At 41.2% G+C, this 21,835-nt stretch overlaps 1 protein-coding gene across 1 annotated transcript in view; it reads left to right on the top strand.

The window, feature by feature from the left end:
- Nucleotides 1–19,748, top strand: part of Aida (axin interactor, dorsalization associated) — a 38,720-nt gene extending 18,972 nt beyond the window's left edge. Inside the window, exons 5-10 of the mRNA XM_038349749.2 lie at nucleotides 5,986–6,049; nucleotides 6,286–6,389; nucleotides 10,738–10,860; nucleotides 13,590–13,712; nucleotides 17,616–17,733; nucleotides 17,815–19,748. Coding sequence (XP_038205677.1) covers nucleotides 5,986–6,049; nucleotides 6,286–6,389; nucleotides 10,738–10,860; nucleotides 13,590–13,712; nucleotides 17,616–17,733; nucleotides 17,815–17,911 — 629 coding nt within the window. The 3' untranslated portion in view covers nucleotides 17,912–19,748. The remainder of the gene's footprint in view (nucleotides 1–5,985; nucleotides 6,050–6,285; nucleotides 6,390–10,737; nucleotides 10,861–13,589; nucleotides 13,713–17,615; nucleotides 17,734–17,814) is intronic.
- Nucleotides 19,749–21,835: the final 2,087 nt, after the last annotated feature.

Genomic DNA, 21,835 nt, shown 5'->3' with positions numbered 1-21,835 from the left:
TGGTAGCTTCAGTGAGTGTTATTTAGAAGCCATACAATTCACTAGTTTGGAGTTACAGTTACTCATTTTTATTGTCTTGACAGTGTGTCATTTCCACAGTCAATCTCAGGATATTTTCACCACCCTGAAAAGTAGCCCTGTGTCCACTAGCACCACTGTTCTCTCGTTCAGACTCTGACCCTCTCCAGTCACCAGGTTTAGGCAACCACTAATGTGTCTATAAATTTGCCTAGTCTGAACATTTTACACAAATGGAATAATATATGGTCTTCCATGACTGGTTGTGTATAAGATATTTTGGAGAAAAGCACATTGATGGCTGTAATTAAAGATTATAACTCTGAAACTGGTGTTCTCAATGGTAGAGCGCATAGCCAGCGTGTGAGGCATCCCCAGAATCACAAGGAAACAAACAAATGCAGCAAGGTCACAGCTGCCTTCAGTTTAGTTTTCCTGCCTTGCTCTATTCTGCCCTGTCATACACAAAAGTAGCTTCTTTATTAACCAATGGTTAAAAAAGTTTATAGCATACAGGAATCCCACATCACTATAAACTCAGCAAATTTGTGCTGTATTCAGTAGATTTGAATGAGCTGCAAGGGGATGACAGGTCCATTTTTTTTGTGAGTTTGAGAGGCTGGGGGACTGATTCTCAGTAAGAGAGGACACTAAGGGTGTCAGAGTGGTAAAAGTTCATAAAACTGAATGGTCCTCAGCTGCTGGTGTGAGACTGTAAAACACTTAAAAAGTGGGGCCTGAAACTAGCAAGGTGGCTCAGAGTATAAAACACTTGCCACCAAGCCTGACCACTTGAGGTCAATCCCCAGGACCCACATAGTGGAAGGAAAGAACCTATTCCCAAAAGCTGTCCTCTACAGTGCATGCACACAAAATACATAAAATGTAACAAGACAAAAAACAGTGAGTCCTGGCTGACAGAAGCAGCCATAGGGACTTTGCTGTGGTTGGGGTGTACATAGGAGGGCATGCGCTTTCAGAGGCTACAACAGGGTCTCATCCATAGGAACTGAAGTTAGAGATGGTTGTGAACCACCCTGAGTGGGTGCTTGGAACTGAACTGTGTAGTTCTCTCAAAGAATAACACATGCTCTTAAACACTGAGGCATCTCTCTTCGGGAGGCAGAGGCAGGCAGATCTCTGTGAGTTCGAGGCCAGCCTGGTCTACAAGAGCTAGTTCCAGGACAGGCTCTAAAGCTACAGAGAAACCCTGTCTCGAAACAAAAACCAAACCAAACCAAACCAAACAAACAAACAAACAAACAAAAAAACACTGAGGCATTTCTCTAATCCAAGTATTTCTATTCCAAAGCACTAATACCTGAAAAAAGAAGTGTACAAAAAGCAAAATATTTGCAGCTGTGGTGTCTTAGGGTTTTACTGCTGTGCAGACCCTGTGACCATGGCAACTCTTATAAAGGAAACATTTCATTGAGGGTCTCCCTTACAGTTCAGAGGGTCAGTCCATTATCATCATGGCAGAGAACATGGCGGTGTACAGGCTGGAGGGGTAGTGAGAGTCCTACATCTTGCAGGCAACAGAAAATCTACTGAGACCCTGGGTGGTATCCTGAGCATAGGAAACCTCAAAACCTGCCCCCACAGTGACACACTTCTCCAACAAGGCCAAAACTACCCTAACAAAGTCATACCTCCTAATACTGCTACTTCCTTTGGGGACCATTTTCTTTCACACTACCACATGTGGTAATGCATGCCTGTAATCATTCCACTTTGAAGATGGAGGCGGGAGGATTAGGAATTCAAGTTTAACCTCAACTATGTAGTGAGCATAAGGCCAGCCTGGGCTACATTAGACCCTATGTCCTCTCATTTTCCTAAGGGAAAACATTCTTTGTAAACTGGTTGGCCTATTAACTCAGGCTTTCTTATTAACTAACTCTTACATCTTACATTAACCCATAATTCTGTCTGTGTTAGCCATGTGGCTTGGTACCTTTTTCAGTGAGGCATTCTGATCTTCCTCTGCATCTGGGTGATGACTGCAGACTGAGCCTTTCCTCTTCCCAGAATTCTCCTGTTCTGGTTGCCCCACCTATACTTCCTACCTGGCTACTGGCCAATCAGCATTTTATTAAACCAGTACAAGTGATAAATCTTTACAGAGTACAAGACCATTGTCCCACAGCACTTCTCCCTCTTTTTTTTTCAAAACAAGAACTCTGAATCTAATTTCCTTTGTTTAGCTTTCTTCCTGACCATTATCCATAGCAATTTGTAACTAACACTCTAAACAAAGACAAACATCCACAATCCATTTTTTTGGGAATATGGGCGTAGTTTTCTAGGCTACTTCCTGCTGATTGGGGTCGCTTTATAACCTTTTGGGGACCTAAAGGAAATTTAGGATTATGGTCAAGTCCTGACTGGAATATTCTTTGAGCTTGATCATCTCAGGCAGCAATCTTGAGGCTGTTCTTGATTTCAGAGGAAACTCCAACAGAGGTCCTCTGATGTGTTGGATCATCTGGACTATCCACTCTCATCAGAGATTTTTCAGAGGGTCTTCCTTATTCAAACCTGATTTTTCTTAACCTGGAATGAATCCACAGCCTCCCATTTCCTGTGGAAACAAAAACAAAACCTCTTCTCCAAAGTAACGTATCTTTTGACTTAAATTTTGAAGTCAAGGCATTTTCAAAATATATGTTGGATTAATCCAGTAACATTTATAATCAAATGTCTTTTAGCAGCTGTTGGTCCTTCCTCAGTCATCAAACAGTTCAAAGACAACAACATACAGTATCCAGACTCTGTATATTTTCCGTCTTCACATCACTTTATTTTAAACTCTTTCTTTTATTTTTAATTTTTGTTTTGTTTTTGAGATAGGGTTTCTCTTTGTCTCTTTGGCTGACCTGGAACTCACTCTGTCCTTGAACTCACAGAGATCCACCTGCCTCTGCCTCCCAAGTGCTGTGATTAAAGGTGTGTGCCACCACACCCAACTATATTCTCTCTCTCTCTCTCTCTCTCTCTCTCTCTCGGACTTTATTCTTTTTCTTTTTTCTCCCAAGCCTACATATATTTTTAAGCACACTGTAAACTGTTCAGAGATTTTTTTCGTCTGGTTCTATCTTACTATATATCTTTCTTTTTCTCACCACATGAGTCTTTAATTTGCTAAGCAGTATGGCTAAAATTAAAGCCATGGCTTTGACAGCTAGATCCACCCCATTCCTTAGCTTTCTGAGAGTCTAGCTTCATATCGGAGGTACTGATGGGAGCCATGTTTATTGCCACAACTCTATGAAGTTTTAAAGTCCCTGCTACCACCAAGAAGCATGCCATTGACTATTCATAAACACCATTTAAGTGTTTGGTGGTGGAGCCTCTTAAAAGAGCTGCAAGGTTTTTGCAGCTAAAGCTAAGTCAGGAAGCCTCTCTTAAACTAGATGCTTGCCCCTAGCGAACAGAGCCCACCTGAGAAAATGCTGCTACCGAGAAGCCATGCTTAACTCTGTTCTTTTGTGTCTAGAATTCCTTCCCAAGCTCTCTCAGGTTTTATGTTGATATAGTTGGCCATTTGTTATCCATCTTCAGAAGGGATGTTACTATGCTTTGAAAAGGCAGAACTCTCTGTGAGGCAGGAAACACTAGGATTCTAGTCAGTCACAATGGAAAGCCATGGCAAATAGTAATTCATGTATAACAGTGCAGGTTTCTGCTTACTATGTTTCTAAGCACTGAGACCTAAAAACAAAGAAAAATGAAAAGGACATTTATAAAATACAGATACTTGAAGCTGAGTATGGTTGTGTTCAACACTTCAAAATTTCCCCTGCATCTCATATATATTCTTTAATTTTAGTTCTCTCAGTAGTCTGTAAAGGAAGTGGCATTTCCATTTTAGGACTGGGAAAACTAAGTAATTTACATGACTTTAGAATAGTTACACACTTTCGTTGTTGGAATTGAAGAGCAGGCGTTTTATTTAAACCACTTTGGTCTCTGATAGTCCTTTCTTGCTTGTAAACTTTCTATTATTTGAAGACGTCAAACCTCGCTGGATGTGGTGGGGCGTGCTTGTTCAAGAGGCTGAGGTGGGTAGATTGCCATAACTAACATAGTGAGTTCTAGGCTAGGTGGGATATAGAGTGAAACTCTGTCTCAAAAATAGCAAGCCCCCCAAAGCTCTACTTCCTTCTGTGAGCCTTTATTGCTCTTGTTTCTCCAATACTGGAAAGTTCCAACCCTACAGTGACTGTGGGTGATGCCTCTATCCTGGGTCACAGCTCCAGTGTCTTCTGACAACAGTTTTGGACATTGACCCTATGGGTTCCAGCTGCTCCACTGTTTCTGTGTGTCTGTCCTAACAGTAGCCACATTTACATATTAGCTTATCTACTTGTCAGCATCCATGATCTGTTTTTCTTGAGTTTGGTCTAAGGGAGTTTTGGCTGAGTGTATATCTCAACCTCCAACCTTCCACAGCCAGTGTACAAGTCTAAAGACTTCACTTCATGATGAGCTCTAGTCTGTCTAGATCTGTAGAATGTTAATGTAGGTAATAAGATTTTATTATAAGAGAGTCATCAGAAGAACCTTTCTGCTGCACATCTTTCCAGTTTTATGCTGTTGAGGGGACATTTACTCAAGACAGAACAGAGCAGGATGTATTGCTCCTCCCCTGTCCTCTGTGATGCTGCCATTTAGCTTCCCACATTTGTATATTATCTGGTCTCTTGGTTGACATGTTTGTTGTTTGTTTCTCATGAGTTTGGTTTAAGATCCTTTTTAGAGTTCTTGATCACGGTATATCTAAAAGAGTCCTAACATTGTGGTCACTAAGTACACAGTTATTGAGAAAAAGGAAGATGGAGGGTGAAAGTAAGCTAAAGAGAGAGAGTATAAACCAAAGAGAACGGTGACTTCTGACATGTTTTTCCACACTGGATTCTATGAATGCACATATAAGAAGTTGGGTAAAAACTGACAATCATTGAAGCATGTCATGCAATTACAACCTGTGCCCTCTGGATAACCTCTTTAGAGGCTATTTGCTAAGTACCAATATGCCCTACCTCTTTCAGCTCTGAACTATATGACTGCAAAATTAAAGGCTGAGTGTACTGAGCACTAAGTTCCAGGGGTCTTTTGTGTTGTCCATTTCATGCTGTGGATTCACCTTCTTGTAATTTGCAGCTTGTTACTGGGACCCTTACATATGGCTGGAAATGAAACACTGAATTATAGACTTAGAGTAAGTCTATAGACCCAGCAGCATTGCAGAGCATCTCCCTCCCTCTAAGCTCACATGCCCAGAGGAAGCTGTGAATGTAACCACAGGCAGGACACAGGTACTATGTGGAGTACAGGAGTCTCCATGCTGTCTGGAGACTTCTCTTTAGGATTTATTCTACTGTGTCTATGTCTGTAAATATATAGACATAAGCAGTAAATTTCATCATAAAAGGAATATGAGATGTGTAACTGCCAACATAAACCATATCAGTTTGATAACATCCTGGAAAAAACTCAAAACAGATGAAGATATGCTCCTGTGTCTTTTTAATTGTCATCTTTGATGTCAGGAGGACCTGCATCTCACCCAGGATCTTGTACACATTAGGAAATGTTTTGGTGACCTAATTTTCTCAGACATTTTGCAAACAAGTACAGTGGCTCTGGAATGATAATCTTGGAATTTGAAAATATGTTTAAATTTCCATAGTAAAATTTATTAAAAACTAGCTCTGTGAGCTAAAATTTAGTTTTTTATAGAAGAATTCATGTTTCTGCTGGGTGACGGTGGCACACGCCTTTAATTCCAGCACTCAGGAGGCAGAGGCAGACAGATCTCTGTGAGTTCAAAGCCAGCCTGGTCTACAGAACAATTTCTAGGATTGGCTCCAAAGCTACACAGAGAAACCCTGCCTCGAAAAACCAAAAAAGGAAGAAGGAAAAAGGAAGAAGAATTGATGTTTCTTTGTCTTTTTATTGCAGTCCTGAAGAACATCCTTACATATAATAAAGAATTCCCATTTGATGTTCAGCCTATCCCATTAAGGTACATAAGTATTTATATTCATCTTCTGCTCTTACTGCCTTCTTTGTACCCACTTTTCAGTTATGTTTGTTGTTGTGTTATCCACTTTGGTATCTTTGATATGATTGACACCAGCACTGGGAACAATATGTTAACTCTTATAATACTCAGCATCCTGTGGAACAGCTGCGAGGCCTTGCTGGTGTATTAAGTATTCTAGCTCGTTGTTTAGTTTTTTCTCTCTCTCTTCCATGTAGACGAATTTTAGCACCTGGTGAAGAAGAGAATTTGGAATTTGAAGAAGATGAAGAAGGTGGTGCTGGAGCAGGCCCTCCTGATTCTTTTTCTGCTAGAGTTCCTGGTGGGCATCCTTATACAGAACATGCACACTGCTTTATCCAGTGGGACACTTGGTCTGCTAGTGCAGCGTAAAACCTCTCCAGAGCCCTTGCCAACTATAATCCGAGTTCCGTGGCCAGGCCGCTGTCCGTGGTTTTCTCAGCACACAGTGTGAACTTCTCCAGAGCCCTTACCTACTGTAAACTAAGTTCATTGGCTAGGCCACTGTCCAAGGTTATCCCAGCATACGGTGTGAAAGGGTCATCCGTGTTAGTGGTCCTCAGAACACATGTTAAGTGATTCACCAGGACTCACAGCTAGAAGCTATGCACGAGAACACGGGAGCAAAATTAGCCAGAGGAAAAGGCATATGGACCAAATCAGGAAAATGGGTGCAGAGTCCAAAGCCCCTTTCCCTGTGCTGACAGCCACATAGGCAGTATTTAATTCCTACTCTATCAAGTTGTGACAGCATTGTGAAAGGTGAAACGTCTACTTAGAGATTTAGCGCACAGAGCTGCTGTTGTTAATTGATCACAGAATCATTTTCTACCTACTATAGACCAAAATTATAGGTTTCAGAAGGAAAGAGTGTTCAGCACAAGTTATACTGCTCACATAGTTCAGGTATTGTAAGATGAGCAGAACAGATAGAAATCCTCATCAGATCCAAGATCCCACATGCCAACCTGTAGCCAGAGGCTTTTCTCTGTCTCACCTGGTCCCACTGGACTGGTTTCTCTCCCGCTCATTGGTCCCCCACAGCTGCTTATAAAATAATCATTCAGAGGCTTAATACCAATTATAATTGTTTGAGCGATGGCTTAGACTTATTATTAACTAGCTCTTACAACTTAAATTAACCCATTTCTATTAGTCTGTATTTTACCACGAGGCTTGTGGCTTCTTAACTCACATCTTACTTCCCCAGTGGCTGCTCGTGTCTCCCTGACTCTGCTCTTCTTCTCCCTGTATCTCTGCTTGGACTTCCCGCCCTGCTCTGTTCTGTCTAGCTAGTGACCAAATCAACTTCTTTGTTAACCAGTAGTAATAGAATATATTCACAGCACACAGAGGGGTTATCCCATAGCACCTGCCAGAGGCCAAGCTTTGTCTTGATCTTACAGTATCAGCCTGTCCTGTGTTAGGATAATCAGTCTTTAACCAAATTGTGGTTGGTATAACTAGGCCCAGGTGGGCAGATACTGGAGCACTTCCTTCATCTGAGAGGAGTGAAGGATATAGTGAGTTGTTTTTATTTGTAGAAGAGCTTGGATGAGGATCTTTTCTCCCTGTGATTATAAATAACTTTAGGGAAATTACACATGGTAGCTGTTGCTGCTGACAGGCCTTCTCGCGTACAAGATGTTATTTCTGGCCTGTTTTGCTTTTGAAGATATATGATTATTTCTATATTTTTTAATTTTATTGTATTTATTCATTTTTCAAAAACTTTCATGTGTGAGTGCTTTGCCTACATGTATGTATATGCACCATATGCATGTCTACTACCTACATAGTGCTTGCCACTACCAATGTTGAGTTAAGCGCAATTTTCATTTTTATTTTTATTATATATTGGATGTTTAGCCTGCAAGTTTGACTATACACATACTATATGCATGCAGTGCATTTGGAGTCCAGAAGAAGGCATCAGGTCTTCTGGGACTGGAGTTTCAGACAGTTGTTGAGCCATCACGTGGTTGCTGGGAATCAAAGCTTGGACCTCTGGAAGATCAATCAGTGCTCTTAATCACCAAGCCATCTCTAGCCCTAATAGTTAAGTGCATTTTTCTGTCAGCTTTTTTAAAAGCACAAACGGTGAGGAAAGGGATTAAGAAATCTGACTGTGGGAGTTGCTGTTACAGAGCAGGCATTCCACAGCCTGAGCTGTGTGCTCTGTGGCTGGACAGCAGCAGTGCTGACTGTCGTCTGGAAGAACGAGTAGAGGTCTGATAGAAGCATCGTGGTGCTCCTGGCGTAGGTGTGTCCATACGGTGAAATTCAGCAAGCTGCACTTAAATGTATATTTTATGTTTCAGTGCAATGCTTTTTAAAAGAAAAGCCAGTATTAAGCTGTTTATAAGACATGCAACCAGAACTTTTTCTAATGTATTAGAGATCTCTTACAACTTAATAAGGAAAGGACATTTCAAGAGAAATGTGGGGAAAATTAATTGAACACCCTCTTCAGGAAGGAGAATATCCAAGTCCATGATGTAATAGAAAGCTGTGCCGCACTGTTAGCCATCAGAGACCATACAAGTTCCAGTGAGGTCAGTGCCTCGCCACACCTTAGCTGATTCAAGTGAAGCATCTGAGAAATTGCTTGAGGAGCATAGCAGTAGCCATTGTACTGCACTATTGGTGGGGACAGAAACGGAGCATCCACAGTAGAGTTGATGACATAATTAGCAGAGCTCATGTGACTTAGGAATCACATGGAATCCTGTTTCAGAGAAGTTTGTATGAGAATATGTTCACCACTGTGTGTATACTAGTATTAAATAATCAAAAGTTGATAGCTCAGATGTCCATTAACAGAAGAATTAGGGCGTAAATTTCATTTATCTAATAAATTTTATATAATCGTATGATTATGTAAATCTTGTAGAAGAACTCAACTAAATACAAGTACTCCCATTTCATTCATAAAATTTCAAAGGTATTTCTTACCTTTCTGAAGTTTGTGTCTGAGTCCAGTGAAAAGCACTCGTTCTGTAGGTGCCTGTATTTGTAATTGGACTGTCAAAGATAGTGTAGACAGTCATGAATTTTTGTGTATATGTCCAGATGTCTCCTGTCCCATTAAGTTTTGTTAATGAAACAGTGCAGCGAAGGCCATCCCCCACTCTCACTCTTGTGTTGTCTTGGTATTTAAATGAGGGAGTAGGATTAGCAGCTCCCGTAATCTCGCACATGGGGACTGAGGTTGGAGGGTTGCCTTGAGTGTGAGTCAGCCTGTCCCCCCAAATAAACACCAAACCCACCAAAAAATTGTTAACACGTCTTAAAACTATTATAGTATTCTTATAAAATTTGCCTACTATTTGTTGATTCTTGATTTGTAAAGAATCTATTTAGAATTTATAAATTCTAGATTTATTTTCATTTTCATTGCCCCCCCCCACCAGTTTCCTCACACCTGTTCACCGTCAATCAGGTGTTCATTTTAGAAGGTACTGAATCTTGTTCAACAGAAAGGAAAGATACCAAATCCTATGTAAGTCTTGTATCTGAAAGTCGTTTAACTTCTGCACACATGCTGGGTTAAAACTGACTTTTTTTTTTTTTAGGATTGCAGTGCTCTTCTCTTTGAGTGGGTTTTTAGTTTTTCTCTTTTTGCGGGGGTAGGCATGGTCTGTGTGTAGTATATGTGTGCCTGGTGCATGCACCTAAGTTTTGGGTACACGTGCCATGCACACAGACTTGGAGACCAGAGCACAATGTGGAGTGTATTCAGCAGCAGCCTCTACCTTATTCCTTGAACCAGAGTCTGAACTCGAATCTCAGCATTTGAGATTGGGACTCCTCTGCCTTTCTCCCCTGTGCTCTTAATGCTCAGGTCACAGGCAAGTGCAAGCATGTCCAGCTTTTTACATGTCCAGATGTTCCGTATTCAAAGTGAGCTTGCAGAGAAAGCACACTTACCCACTGAGCCATGTCTCCAGCCCAGTCTTTTAGTTCTAAAACTTTAATTGGTGAATTGCTCTTGCAGTTTTATGCTGCTATTTCCTCTAGTACTAACTTCTAAGAATACATCAGGCACAATAGGATGAGGAATAGATAGGAAATTAGGCTTTACTAATCTACCTAATAATTGAATCTCTGAATATTAAATTATAAATTAGTAGTAACTGAAGGATTTTCTGGTCTACTCTCAAACTTCTCAAGCTTCAGAATAACAGAAAATACCTCAAAACTGTTCTGTTTTTTTTTCTACAAGTTCATATTGAGATATAAGGTGTATCTTTACAAGTGTACTGAATATATATATTATGTGGATTTTTGTATTATCAACTTTGTAGCAGCTTAACATGAATTTTTAATATGCTTGCCTAAATAATTCTATTTATGGTGTTTGTGAAATATGGAGTACAAATTTATCTTACGTATAACTATTTGTTCACAGAGAATACCACCAAGTTAGGTGTGATGACACTTCTCTATAATCTCCATACTTGGGAACCTAAGAACATCCTCAAAGATAAAAAAGGAACGATACAATGTTTGAGAATGCTAGAAAGCAAAATGGGCAATGCCTGCCTGGTTGCTAAGTTACAAGGAAGCCTGTGTCTCTTCTGCGTGCTAAAATGTTCACTCTGGAATTATGGGTAGCCTGATTTTTACTATGGTTTCTCTGCTGCCAGGTACTTTATTGCCACGATTGCCATCAGAACCAGGGATGACGTTACTCACCATCAGAATTGAGAAAATCGGTCTGAAAGATGCTGGGCAGTGCATCGATCCCTACATTACAGTCAGCGTGAAGGGTGAGGAGCTCTGGGTGTGATGTTCCCTCTGCAGATGTCATGCTGCTTTCCACTTGGAATAGTTGTTCTTACAGCGGTGTCTCCTATGTCTGTCGCAACTTAATGTAATTCATTTTATAATGATAGGAAATCCCTGAAATTGATGCTTACTCCTTCAGTGAATGCTCTGATAGATTTAATAAACATATTTTTAAATGTGTAGCTTAGACTCACTTTTGCTTTTGAGCCTGTCTTTGTTTTTATATCCCATACTCCAGACCCATCTAGGGAACTGTTTAGCCATGCATAGTCCCCTTAGCAGAGACAGCTTCCAGGACACAGAATTAGAAATAGTCTTCCTCTTCCACAGGAATGAAGTTTGAATGGCCCTCTGGCCCTCTGATTCCTACAGCAGGTTTCTGTAAGGTGGGTGCTGCAGTGGAGGGTGAAGGTAGAAACCAAGAGAGGGTCTGTCCATATGTCCAGACTCTGAGAGCCTTTGCAGAACAGTAAAGAAAGTTATCAGAGTTAGAAAGTGTGGTTATTCCTGTTCCTAACAGAAAATCCACATGGTTGAATTCTTTATTGTTGCCATACCTGTCACACAGTACCTTATCCCTGTACACAGTACCTTATCCCTGTACACAGTACCTTATCCCTGTACACAGTACCTTATCCATGTACACAGTACTTTATCCATGTATACAGTACCTTATCCCTGTACACAATACTTTATCCCTGTCACACAGTACTTTATCCTCGTACACAGTACCTTATCCATGCACACAGTACTTTATCCCTGTACACAGTACCTTATCCCTGTACACAGTACTTTATCCCTGTACACAGTACCTTATCCCTGTACACAGTACTTTATCCCTGTACACAGTACTTTATCCATGTATACAGTACCTTATCCCCGTACACAGTACCTTATCCCTGTACACAATACTTTATCCCTGTCACACAGTACTTTATCCTCGTACACAGTACCTTATCCATGCACACAGTACTTTATCCCTGTACACAGTACCTTATCCCTGTACACAGTACTTTATCCCTGTACACAGTACCTTATCCCTGTACACAGTACTTTATCCCTGTACACAGTACCTTATCCCTGTACACAGTACTTTATCCCTGTACACAGTACCTTATTCCTGTACACAGTACCTTATCCCTGTCACGCAGTACTTTATACTTGACATACAGTACTTTCTACTTATTATACAGTGCTTTACTTTCAAAACACTTAGTCTTTAAAAATAATTATTAGATGTCAGGCCTACTGAAGCCTGTGATCTCAGTTTCCAGCAGCTGAGGCAGGAAAATCACTTGAACCCAACTTTGGGAACACATGACAAAACTCTGTTTTAAAAAAATTAATAAAAACAGTTATTATTCAATCAGTAAGGGTAAAATCATCATTATCAAGAAATAGTTACACAATTCATGCAAGTGATTAACAAACTGCAGTGTGAAGGTAACCAAAGAACCAGATGTGGGCTGAAAGTAAATGGAGGCCACTTTCATCACTTGTAGAAATAAATTCACACCCATAGGTTCATTAATAACAATTAAAAAGGAATTTAGCCACAGAAAATAATTTTAATAAGCATAGTTCGTGATTGACAACGGTAATACTTTAAGGCAGTGGTTCTCAACCTTTCTAAGGCTGCCACCCTTTAATACAATTGCTCATGTTGTGCTGACCCCCAACCATAAAATTATTTCATTGCTACTTCATAACTGTAATTTTGCTACTGTTATGAATCATAATATAAATATCTGTTATGCAAGATACCTGCTCTGTGACCCCCATGAAAGGGTTGTTTGACACCCTCAAAGGGGTCATGATCCACCACAGGTTGAGAACATAGAGAGCTATCAACTGTGTATTTGTACTCCTTACATTGTTTATAAACCATTTGCAAAATGAAATAACTCATTCAGGAAGGTACTCAGTAAACATGAAATATTGAATGATACGTAGCAGGTGTTACTTTTGCAACAGTTACTTTTACTGTTGAACTGAAACAGGATTTTGTGTAAATATCTTTTAAGAACTCCAAAAATAACATGTACCAAATTACTGTAGTTTCCTAAGACATCTTTGTTACATAATAAATATATAAACACTTATTTGTTAAATAAGCCTAATGCAGAATTTGATTAAGTGGGGTTCCTGGATCCAGGAAATTAAAGCCATACCCAGTAACCTAGTATACCATCTGGTTGTAGTAAATCAGTTATGTTTTAGGAAATATAAGCAGAATGGAAGTACTACTTAGAAATTTCTTTACTGATGAAAAGGATTTTTTTGGCAGCTCTCATGCCCATCTGACTTGAGTACAGTGCAGGAGGTCTGTCTTAATTCTAGATCTAAAGCCTTCCCAGCCATGCCCTTGATCAGTGTTGCAAAATAGGGGTCAGGGGCCACATTGTAGCAAAGTATATTCAGTCCAGGTTCTTACTGCACATAACAGAATGGCCTGTGCTCTCAGCAAACAGGAAGTTCTTTCTGCTCTTAAAGATCCAATATGAGCTCCTGCAAACTTAGTTTTCCCTTTTGTGGGTTCCCATTCTCTCAGTTCAGCTCCCCTACACCCCCGTGGAGAGCAGCAGTTCCCAAGACCCTGTTCATACAGGGAGGCTCCTTGTGATCCCCAGAATCCCTCCCCGATCTCACCTCCGCAGAAAATGGTACCCTTAATGTGATTGCCCCTAAGTGAAAACTTGTTTCTCTCTAGATTTGAATGGCATAGATTTAACTCCTGTGCAAGATACTCCTGTGGCTTCAAGAAAAGAAGATACATATGTTCATTTTAATGTGGACATTGAGCTCCAGAAACATGTTGAAAAATTAACCAAAGGTTTGTGACCATAATCTTTCTTTTCCTATGAACAGCACTCATTTGGGAGGGTATGCACAGTGGTCCCATCATAGTCCACATCTGGCAGAAGTCAGTGTCACCTGGTTAGTTGATTTGAAGAAATCCAAATAGTAGTTTTTTTTTGAGTGTTGAAATTAGGTGGTGTGTTATCTGGTTGTATAGTGACACTAGAATATAACGTTCTTTAATAGTAAAATTTTAGGCCTGGGAGATGACTCAGTGGAAGGACCTGAACTAGGTCCACTGCACCTGTGTAAAAACCAGGCATGGCCGCTTGCCAGCGCTGGAAGATTAAGACAGCTGAGGCTTGCTGCTCAGCCAAGCTAGTTCCATGTTCAGCAAGAAATCCTGTCTCTAGCCGGGCGCTGGTGGCGCACACCTTTAATCCTAACACTCGGGAAGCAGAGGCAGGCAGATTTCTGTGGGTTCGAGGCCAGCCTGGTCTACAAGAGCAAGTTCCAGGACAGGCTCTAAAACTACAGAGAAACCCTGTCTCAAAAAAAAACCAAAAAAGAAAAAAAAGAAGAAATCTGTCTCTAGTGATGTGGGAAACCAATTGAGGATTGCTGCACACACACACATGCCATACGCACACACGCATGCACATGCATATATGGAAGTTTTTCTCTTTCTGATGAGTGGGGGAAGCTGGAACTCCTGATGATGCTCTGCTCCCTTCCTTCCCTTGGATACACTGAGTAGAAAAGTACCAGAACTTGGCAGCTCATTGGTGGGAAGGTAGGAAGAGAAAAAGCCACCTTTTAGCACAGTGAAGTGCATTGCCAGCCTAGCACAGGTCTTAGCAATAAACACTTGCAGTTCCATTTGCCCCCCGACCTGTTGGTGTTCTCTACAGAGAAGCCTTCAAGTCCCTTATCTCACTTGAGGCTCAGCTGCAGTTTGAGATGCCAAGCTCTGTAGGAAGTGTGTGTGCAGTGAGTGCCTTTAAAAACAGTTCCTCCAGACTCTGTAGTGTTGATGCTTTTCAAATATAGGACTGTGGCAAGGGCAGCCCCTGACCCCTGACAGATGAGCCATGGTGCAGACACACAGCCATAGTATGTCTTTTAAAGTTCTCCAAATCATTCTAATAGACTCCAGAACTTGAAACTCCCTGGGTTAGAAGGGTGTGTATCAGGGTGCTGGGTACATAAGGAAGAGATTGCAACTCCGAATGTGCCTTCCCGTTGCTTTGAGACCAGTTTGTGATGTGAAGGAAGACAGTGGTGGTCCTTGGGCTGACTTCTTTCCTGATGGCTGATGAATCTTGAACATCACTGCTCCTTTTCTCTTGTTTTGAACTTAATTTTAGTCAATATAGTTCTAAGTAATGCTAATTCCAATGAACTCTAATGTTTATTAGTCTTTCAGTCATCTTAGGATATCCTAATTTTACATTTTTAACAAATGTGTGGGATATAGAACTCTGCATACAAGACTGCAGCAAACATTTTTGCTGTGGAAGCACATTTCACTCCTTCAGCCTTTAAGGTACCAGCCCACTTGGGTATGGTATCAGATACTCTAAAAGCAGTTGTAAAGTGTGTGCCCGCTCCTGCTTCTGGCTGCTAGACTCTGTTCCTGTTTCTGCAAAGGACTATTATTTAGGATAGTGATCTGTAAATTTTTCCCTGAAATAACCCTTTTATTATTCATAATTCTGAACTGGTGGGATCATTTTGTGACTTCCGTCATTACATTTTGTTTTCTGATAATGCAGATAAGTAAGAATGATAGTGAGATGTTTGGACTTAGTTTTCCAAGCATAGCTTTGCTAATGCTTTGGCTTCCTACAGTCATGATGAGAAAATGTATTCCCTGACTGAAGGGAATGAGAAGAGCGATCTGATAATTCGATATTTCTCCTATTGCTGTTGGAGTGAGAAGAGATGCTACACCAGTGTGGATCTGGTATGGTCCTATATTTAGGGAAATTGGTCCCCAGCAGCCCAATTGTTGTGATACTCTTGTGTGAGGAAGTACAGGGTAAGTGTGCCCGTTTCTCCGTCTCTGGATGTGTCTTCAGTGACTGGGCATTTTTGCTTGTTTTGCAAGATGCTCACTTTGCACCCAAGTGCCAGGACTTTTGACACATTTCAGAACATTGTTAGACTTCATCAGTTAGAAACTATATTGTCTCTAAAGTAGATGTCTGTTTCAGTCTTTAAAGACAGGATCCAGCACCCTCCTTACCCCACCCCCACTGGTAATTTATATCCCTAATCCTAGCTGGTTTTCCCTTCAGGATAAAGAGCGTATCCGTTGGTCTTTGGAGATGTACCATCCTCACAAATGCTTGTTGTTGCCTTTACACCCTTCCTTCCATAGCACATAGCACATGTTGATGTCTACGTCAGCAGTTTTGGACTCTAAAGCAGGGTTAGGTAACATTTAAGAGCACATGACCTTTGTTGTTTGGCTTTAGGGATTTGTTCAGGAGGAAGCAAAACTGGTTGAGCTTAAATGTTGAAAAAGGACCCTTTGCTGACAGCCAGCCTCGCACTCTACTCTGTGGACTGTGTTCCTGTTCCTGAATTTGTTTCGTTTTGAAATTTCTCTGTGTGTGGTTGGGCTGGTTAGGGTTACTGTTGCTGCGATGAAGCACCATGACCAAAAAGCAAGTTGGAAAGAAAGGGTTTATTTGGCTTTCACTCCCACATCATTGTTCATAATCAAAGGACACTAGGACAGGAACTCAAACAGGGCAGGAACCTGGAGGCAGGAGCTGCTGCAGAGGGCCATGAAGGGGTGCTGCTTACTAGCTTGTTTTTCATGGCTTACTCAACTTTCTTTTTGTTTTGTTTTTTTGAGACTGGGTTTCTCTGTAGCTTTGGAGCCTATCCTGGAACTAGCTCTTGTAGACCAGGCTGGACTCAAACTCACAGAGATCCACCTCTGCCTCCTGAGTGCTGGGATTAAAAGCATGCACTACCACTGCCCAGCTTCACCTTGCTTTCTTATAGAACCCAGGACCACCAGCCCAGAGATGATACCAACCACAATGGGCTGGGCCCTCCCCCATCAGTCACTTAACTAAGAAAATGCCTTACAGGCCTGCCTACAACCTGACCTTTTAGAGTCGTTTTCTTTTTTTTTTTAACATTTATTTATTTATTATGTATACAGTGTTCTGTCTGTCTGTATCCCTGCAGGCCAGAAGAGGGCACAAGACCTCATTACAGATGGCTGTGAGCCACCATGTGGTTGCTGGGAATTGAACTTAGGACCTCTGGAAGAGCAGTCAGTGCTCTTAACCTCTGAGCCATCACTCCAGCCCTAGAGTCGTTTTCTTAATTGAGATTCTCTCTTCCAAGATGACTTTAGCTTATGTCAAGTTGACATAAAACTATCCAGCACAATGGTGTGCATGAGTTTGTGTCGGGGCAGGGAGGTTCACGTGTATGCAGGTATACCGACGTGTATGTACATATGAATGCTGAGGTCCAAGGCTGTACTCTTTCTTAGTCTTTGAGACATGTTTCTCAATTGAACCCAGAGCTCACTGATACAGTATAGCTAACCAGTTTGCTCTAGGAATTTTGACTCCTCCCTCCAAGTTCTGGAATTGCAGGCAGGCCACCACAGCCTCCTGTCGTTTAGACGGGTTCTGAGGAATCTGGATTCCAGTCCTCACATTTGCATGACAAGTGCTTTAACCACAGAGCCATCTTAGCCTTATCCCATGTTCTTTAGTGATCTGTTCCTGAGGCAGTCTTGCTCAGGATGTTGTAGGGTCAGTTGACATGGAGAAATGTTAGAGAACACTGTAAGGTTACTTTGTCACTTACGTAGACCGTTCTTTGTTCATATATTTCTGGTGAGGAAAGAAAGCTAATTAACATAGAAGGTGCTGCCTATGGATTATGTCTTTCAATTTCACAGGTGCGGCCATCTTCTTTGAGTTCAAACATTACAAGCCTAAAAAGAGGTTTACCAGCACCAAGTGTTTTGCCTTCATGGAGATGGATGAAATTAAACCTGGGCCAATTGTAATAGAATTGTAAGTTTTGGGCATGGAAAATGGAATTTGGGGGTCAATCAGAGTATTTTAAACAATAATTTTTTTCTGTTGTGGTTCCAGATACAAGAAACCCACTGACTTTAAAAGAAAAAAATTACAATTATTGACCAAGAAACCACTTTATCTTCATCTACATCAAACTTTGCACAAGGAATGATCCTGATACAAATAACCTGGAACTTGTGTGAATTTTACCACTCCGAAACCATCATAGCTCCGTGTAGCAATTCACTCTTCACAGGCAGGAATTGAGCCCTACCCATGCCAGCTGGCCCACAAGTCCGTGGCAAAGCCGGACCCCCCGAACTCAAAAGTTCAGCACGTCACTGACCTATCCTTTGGATACAGGTTTATTGTAGATTTTGAAACATTTTTACTTTTCTATTAATTGTGCAATTGATTGTCTATTTTCTCATCACCACTACTTGCCCTCTGCTTCCCAGACAGTACTGTTGTGGTCGATGTGCTGAACTTCAGACAATGCAGCAATAAGAATGTGCTAGAGTTTACATTTCTGCTCGCTTTTCCTCCAGTATGCTCTTCTGGCTTGAATGTCACACTCTGAGTTGAGGTGGGTAGGATTGCTCTGAGAGGAATTGGGCTAGCTACATTGCCCAGGAAAGTCTGTCTGGAAGCTTACAGGTACTCCTTAGAAGTGGCCTAGCTGAATGCCATAGATCTCCTGCATGGAAAGTGTGCCCTGGCCAGATGAAAATCCCACGTGGGGTGTTCCCCGGATGACCAGATTGTTTTCCTGAAGTGAGCACATGTATAGTCAGGTGGACTATCTGCTCTTCTCTATCACACTGCTCTTCTTCCTGGTAGATTCTTAGGGTTAACGTTGGAACCATCTCAGAACAACTCCAGGTCTTTAAATGTGTTTACAATATCTTTTAAACTGCATCATTTAGGAAGAGTTGGGTCAGATGTTAAGATACTGCGGATAACCGCTGCTTTCCTGATAACCCATTGTGAGACCTTAAGACCGCATACCTCTCCTTAGTATGCAAAATCTGGAAAGATAGTTTATTTTTTTTTAATACAGATAGATATAATTGTCATTTATTTCCTACTTAGATATACAGTCATTCATTCCTTTTGAAAATATGCAGGTCATTAGTTTATTTTAAATTGACTATTTACTTTTGATGTAACGAGGCATAAATAAGATTTTCAGAGCACATGATGTTGTTACACAGAACATTAAGATTTGTGAGGGGCTTTCTGTGGGTGAGACATAGAACCCACATATTTTAATATTCACTTTTCAGTGCACAGTGCATGAGGAGACTGCACTGTCAACACTGGGCCTGTTTTTAAATAGTATAATTCCACCACACCATTCAATATATTTGCTTCTTCAAGTAAGGAATCTCAGTGATATTTTAGCCGTGCCCTTCAAGAGATCTAGTCTTCACTTTCAGCACCTACTAGGCCAGTTTACTGGATGGATGAAAAGAATCCACAACCAAATTAATCTTGATTGGATTAATTCCAAATGCTGAAATAATTTTGTCTACAGTAGCTCTAAGGGATGTAGAATTTGCCTTAAATTAACTCATTGTCCGACTCTTAAGCTTTGAGTTGTGGATCCCAAGACTGTAAGCTCCTCATGGGGCAAGAGCCACATCTCTGGGACATGTGAAGGGTCTAAGGTGCTTGGTGGTACTCTGTACCTGGGGAGTACTCTGTACCAGAGGAGTACTCAGCACCCTGGGCAGTACTCTGTACCTGGGTAGTACTCTGTACCAGGGGAGTACTCAGCACCCTGAGCAGTGCTCTATACCTGGGAAGTACTCTGTACCAGGGGAGTACTCAGTACCCTGGGAAGTACTTTGTACTTGGGGAGTAATCAGTAACCTAGGTAGTACTCTGTACCCTGTGTCAGTACTGTGTACCGTGGATAGTACTCAGTACCTTCTGTCTGATGTTGCTGACTAGACCTAAAAATTAACCCCATAAAACCTACTATTATTAAAATGTAGCAAAGACTATACATTGTCCTTTCTCTTTTCTTACAGACCATAAGACAAATAGCAAAGTGGTTATTTTCTGTGCTGTAGCCCTGATCCTTCACATAAGCGTGTTTATGCGAACTACAGAGATGCCTGCCATCAGGGTTAAAGAGCTTTAGTGGAACATCATGTGATAAACTCAGTTTAATTCAGACATGAAGGGCACAACTGTCCGCATTACCCAAGTCAAGTTTCCATGGCAGTGAGAGAAACTGTCACACAATAGCCTTTGCCCTAGCAGGAATGCTTTCTGGCTCAGTTACTGCTGCTAGTCCGAGTGTTAGCTGCTTAGCCGAGAAACACAGGTAGTTAGCTGGAGGCGACTTCTGAAACAGGAACTTTTGAAATGAAAAAATGGTTCAACTGAGGTGTGACGTCCTCTGTGCCATCTGTAGGCTGACAGCTTGTCATGGGCTTTTGTAGCACAGGATGTACATTTGGACGAGGCTGAGGGAAAGCAATGGTAGACGGGCTCACAACTGCCCAGATGTGCTACATGGAGATTTCCCTACATCTTGCTGATGATGTTTATGTTATACAGGATAATCAAAGGGCTTTAGAGGGAAATATCCTAATTTTGAGTTAAAAGGGGGGAGGGGTACTTAGCTTTCCTATTTGTCTTCTTAGCTGGTATAATCTTACTTTAAATGCCATCTAAACTTAGGTGGTTAGATAGCAGAGGCAGGAAGATATGAAGTTAGAGAAAGCCTGAACTACATAGGTGAGATCCTATCTTTAAAAAAATAAAGCAAAAATTTGAAATTATATTAACTTCACTATTTTGTGTCTTGAGGAAGTTGACATACAGACTGTGTTTGCAGTTTAGTTTTATTTTTATATTTGGTTTAAAAATGGCATAGGCTAGGAGCTTAAGAGATGATTCAGAGCTGCCTTTAATCCCAGCTCTTGGCAGGCAGAGGCAGGCAGATCTCTGAGTTCAAGGCCAGCCTGGTCTACAGAATGAATTCCAGGACACAAAGAAACCTTGTGTCAGAGAGAGAGAAAGCGAGACAGAGACAGAGAGATAGAGAGAGGTGGGGAGTTCAGGGGTTAGAGCACTTGCTAGAGAGGCTCAGTGGTTAAGAACACTGGCTGCTCTTCCAGAGGACCTCGGTTCAATTCTCAGTACCCACATGGCAGTTCACAACTGTTTGTAACTCAAAGATCCAAAGGTCTGACACCCTCACACAGATAAACATGCAGGCAAAATACAATGCACATAAAATAAAATATAAATAAATAATTTTTTAGAAGAGCTGTTTCTTTCAGAGAACCAGGGTTCAATTTCCAACACCCACATGGTGGCCCACAACTTCCTGTAACTCCAGTTATAGGGGATCTGTTGCCCTCTTCTGGACTCATGGGCACTGGACATACATGTGGTAACACATACATACATGCTGGCAAAACATATATGCATAGAATAAAAATTAATTTTTTAATGACATATACTATCCTGTGGCGTTTTCTTATAGATATAAAACCTTCTGTGATTCCAGATTGGGACAAGGCACATTGGGCTCTTAGTGGAAGACATGCAGGCCCCTTAGAACTTCCTGCATTCGGAGAGCCTGTCTTTGTATATTATGTCTTCAGTTGTTGGCGATTTTATTTCACATTGAAGCTTTTGCTCATTTTTCAAAATCCCTCATGGATGTAACATCTCAACAGTGACATGCTTGATATGGCCTAGGTTTCAATATCGTGACTTACCAGGACTTCAGAGACTACAGGGTCACAGTAAGCACTTTTCACCTTTTATGGCTTTACATAGTAAGGCTCTTATATAATGTGCTGCTAGTTACTGTAAGGAAATTGTCTGAACCAGTTGTTTTGAAGACAGTGTAAAAGGGGTGCAAGACTTTACATGTGATGCAGTGTCAGATTCCTAGACTTACCTGATTTATAAGTAAAAGCACCAATATTTGATTAATTTCGGAATAGAATCTGTTAAAGAATTGAGCTAGGCAAGGTGACTCAAGCCTGAAATTCCAGCCTCTAAAAAGCTGAGACATGACTACTGAGAGTCTGAAGCCAGGCTGGGCTACAAAATGAGACCCTGTCTC

The sequence above is a fragment of the Arvicola amphibius genome, chromosome 12 (assembly GCF_903992535.2).
Source record: "Arvicola amphibius chromosome 12, mArvAmp1.2, whole genome shotgun sequence".
Classification (NCBI taxonomy): domain Eukaryota; kingdom Metazoa; phylum Chordata; class Mammalia; order Rodentia; family Cricetidae; genus Arvicola; species Arvicola amphibius.
The sequence above is the reverse complement of the archived record's forward strand: the minus strand, read 5'-3'. Positions and strand labels throughout refer to the sequence as shown.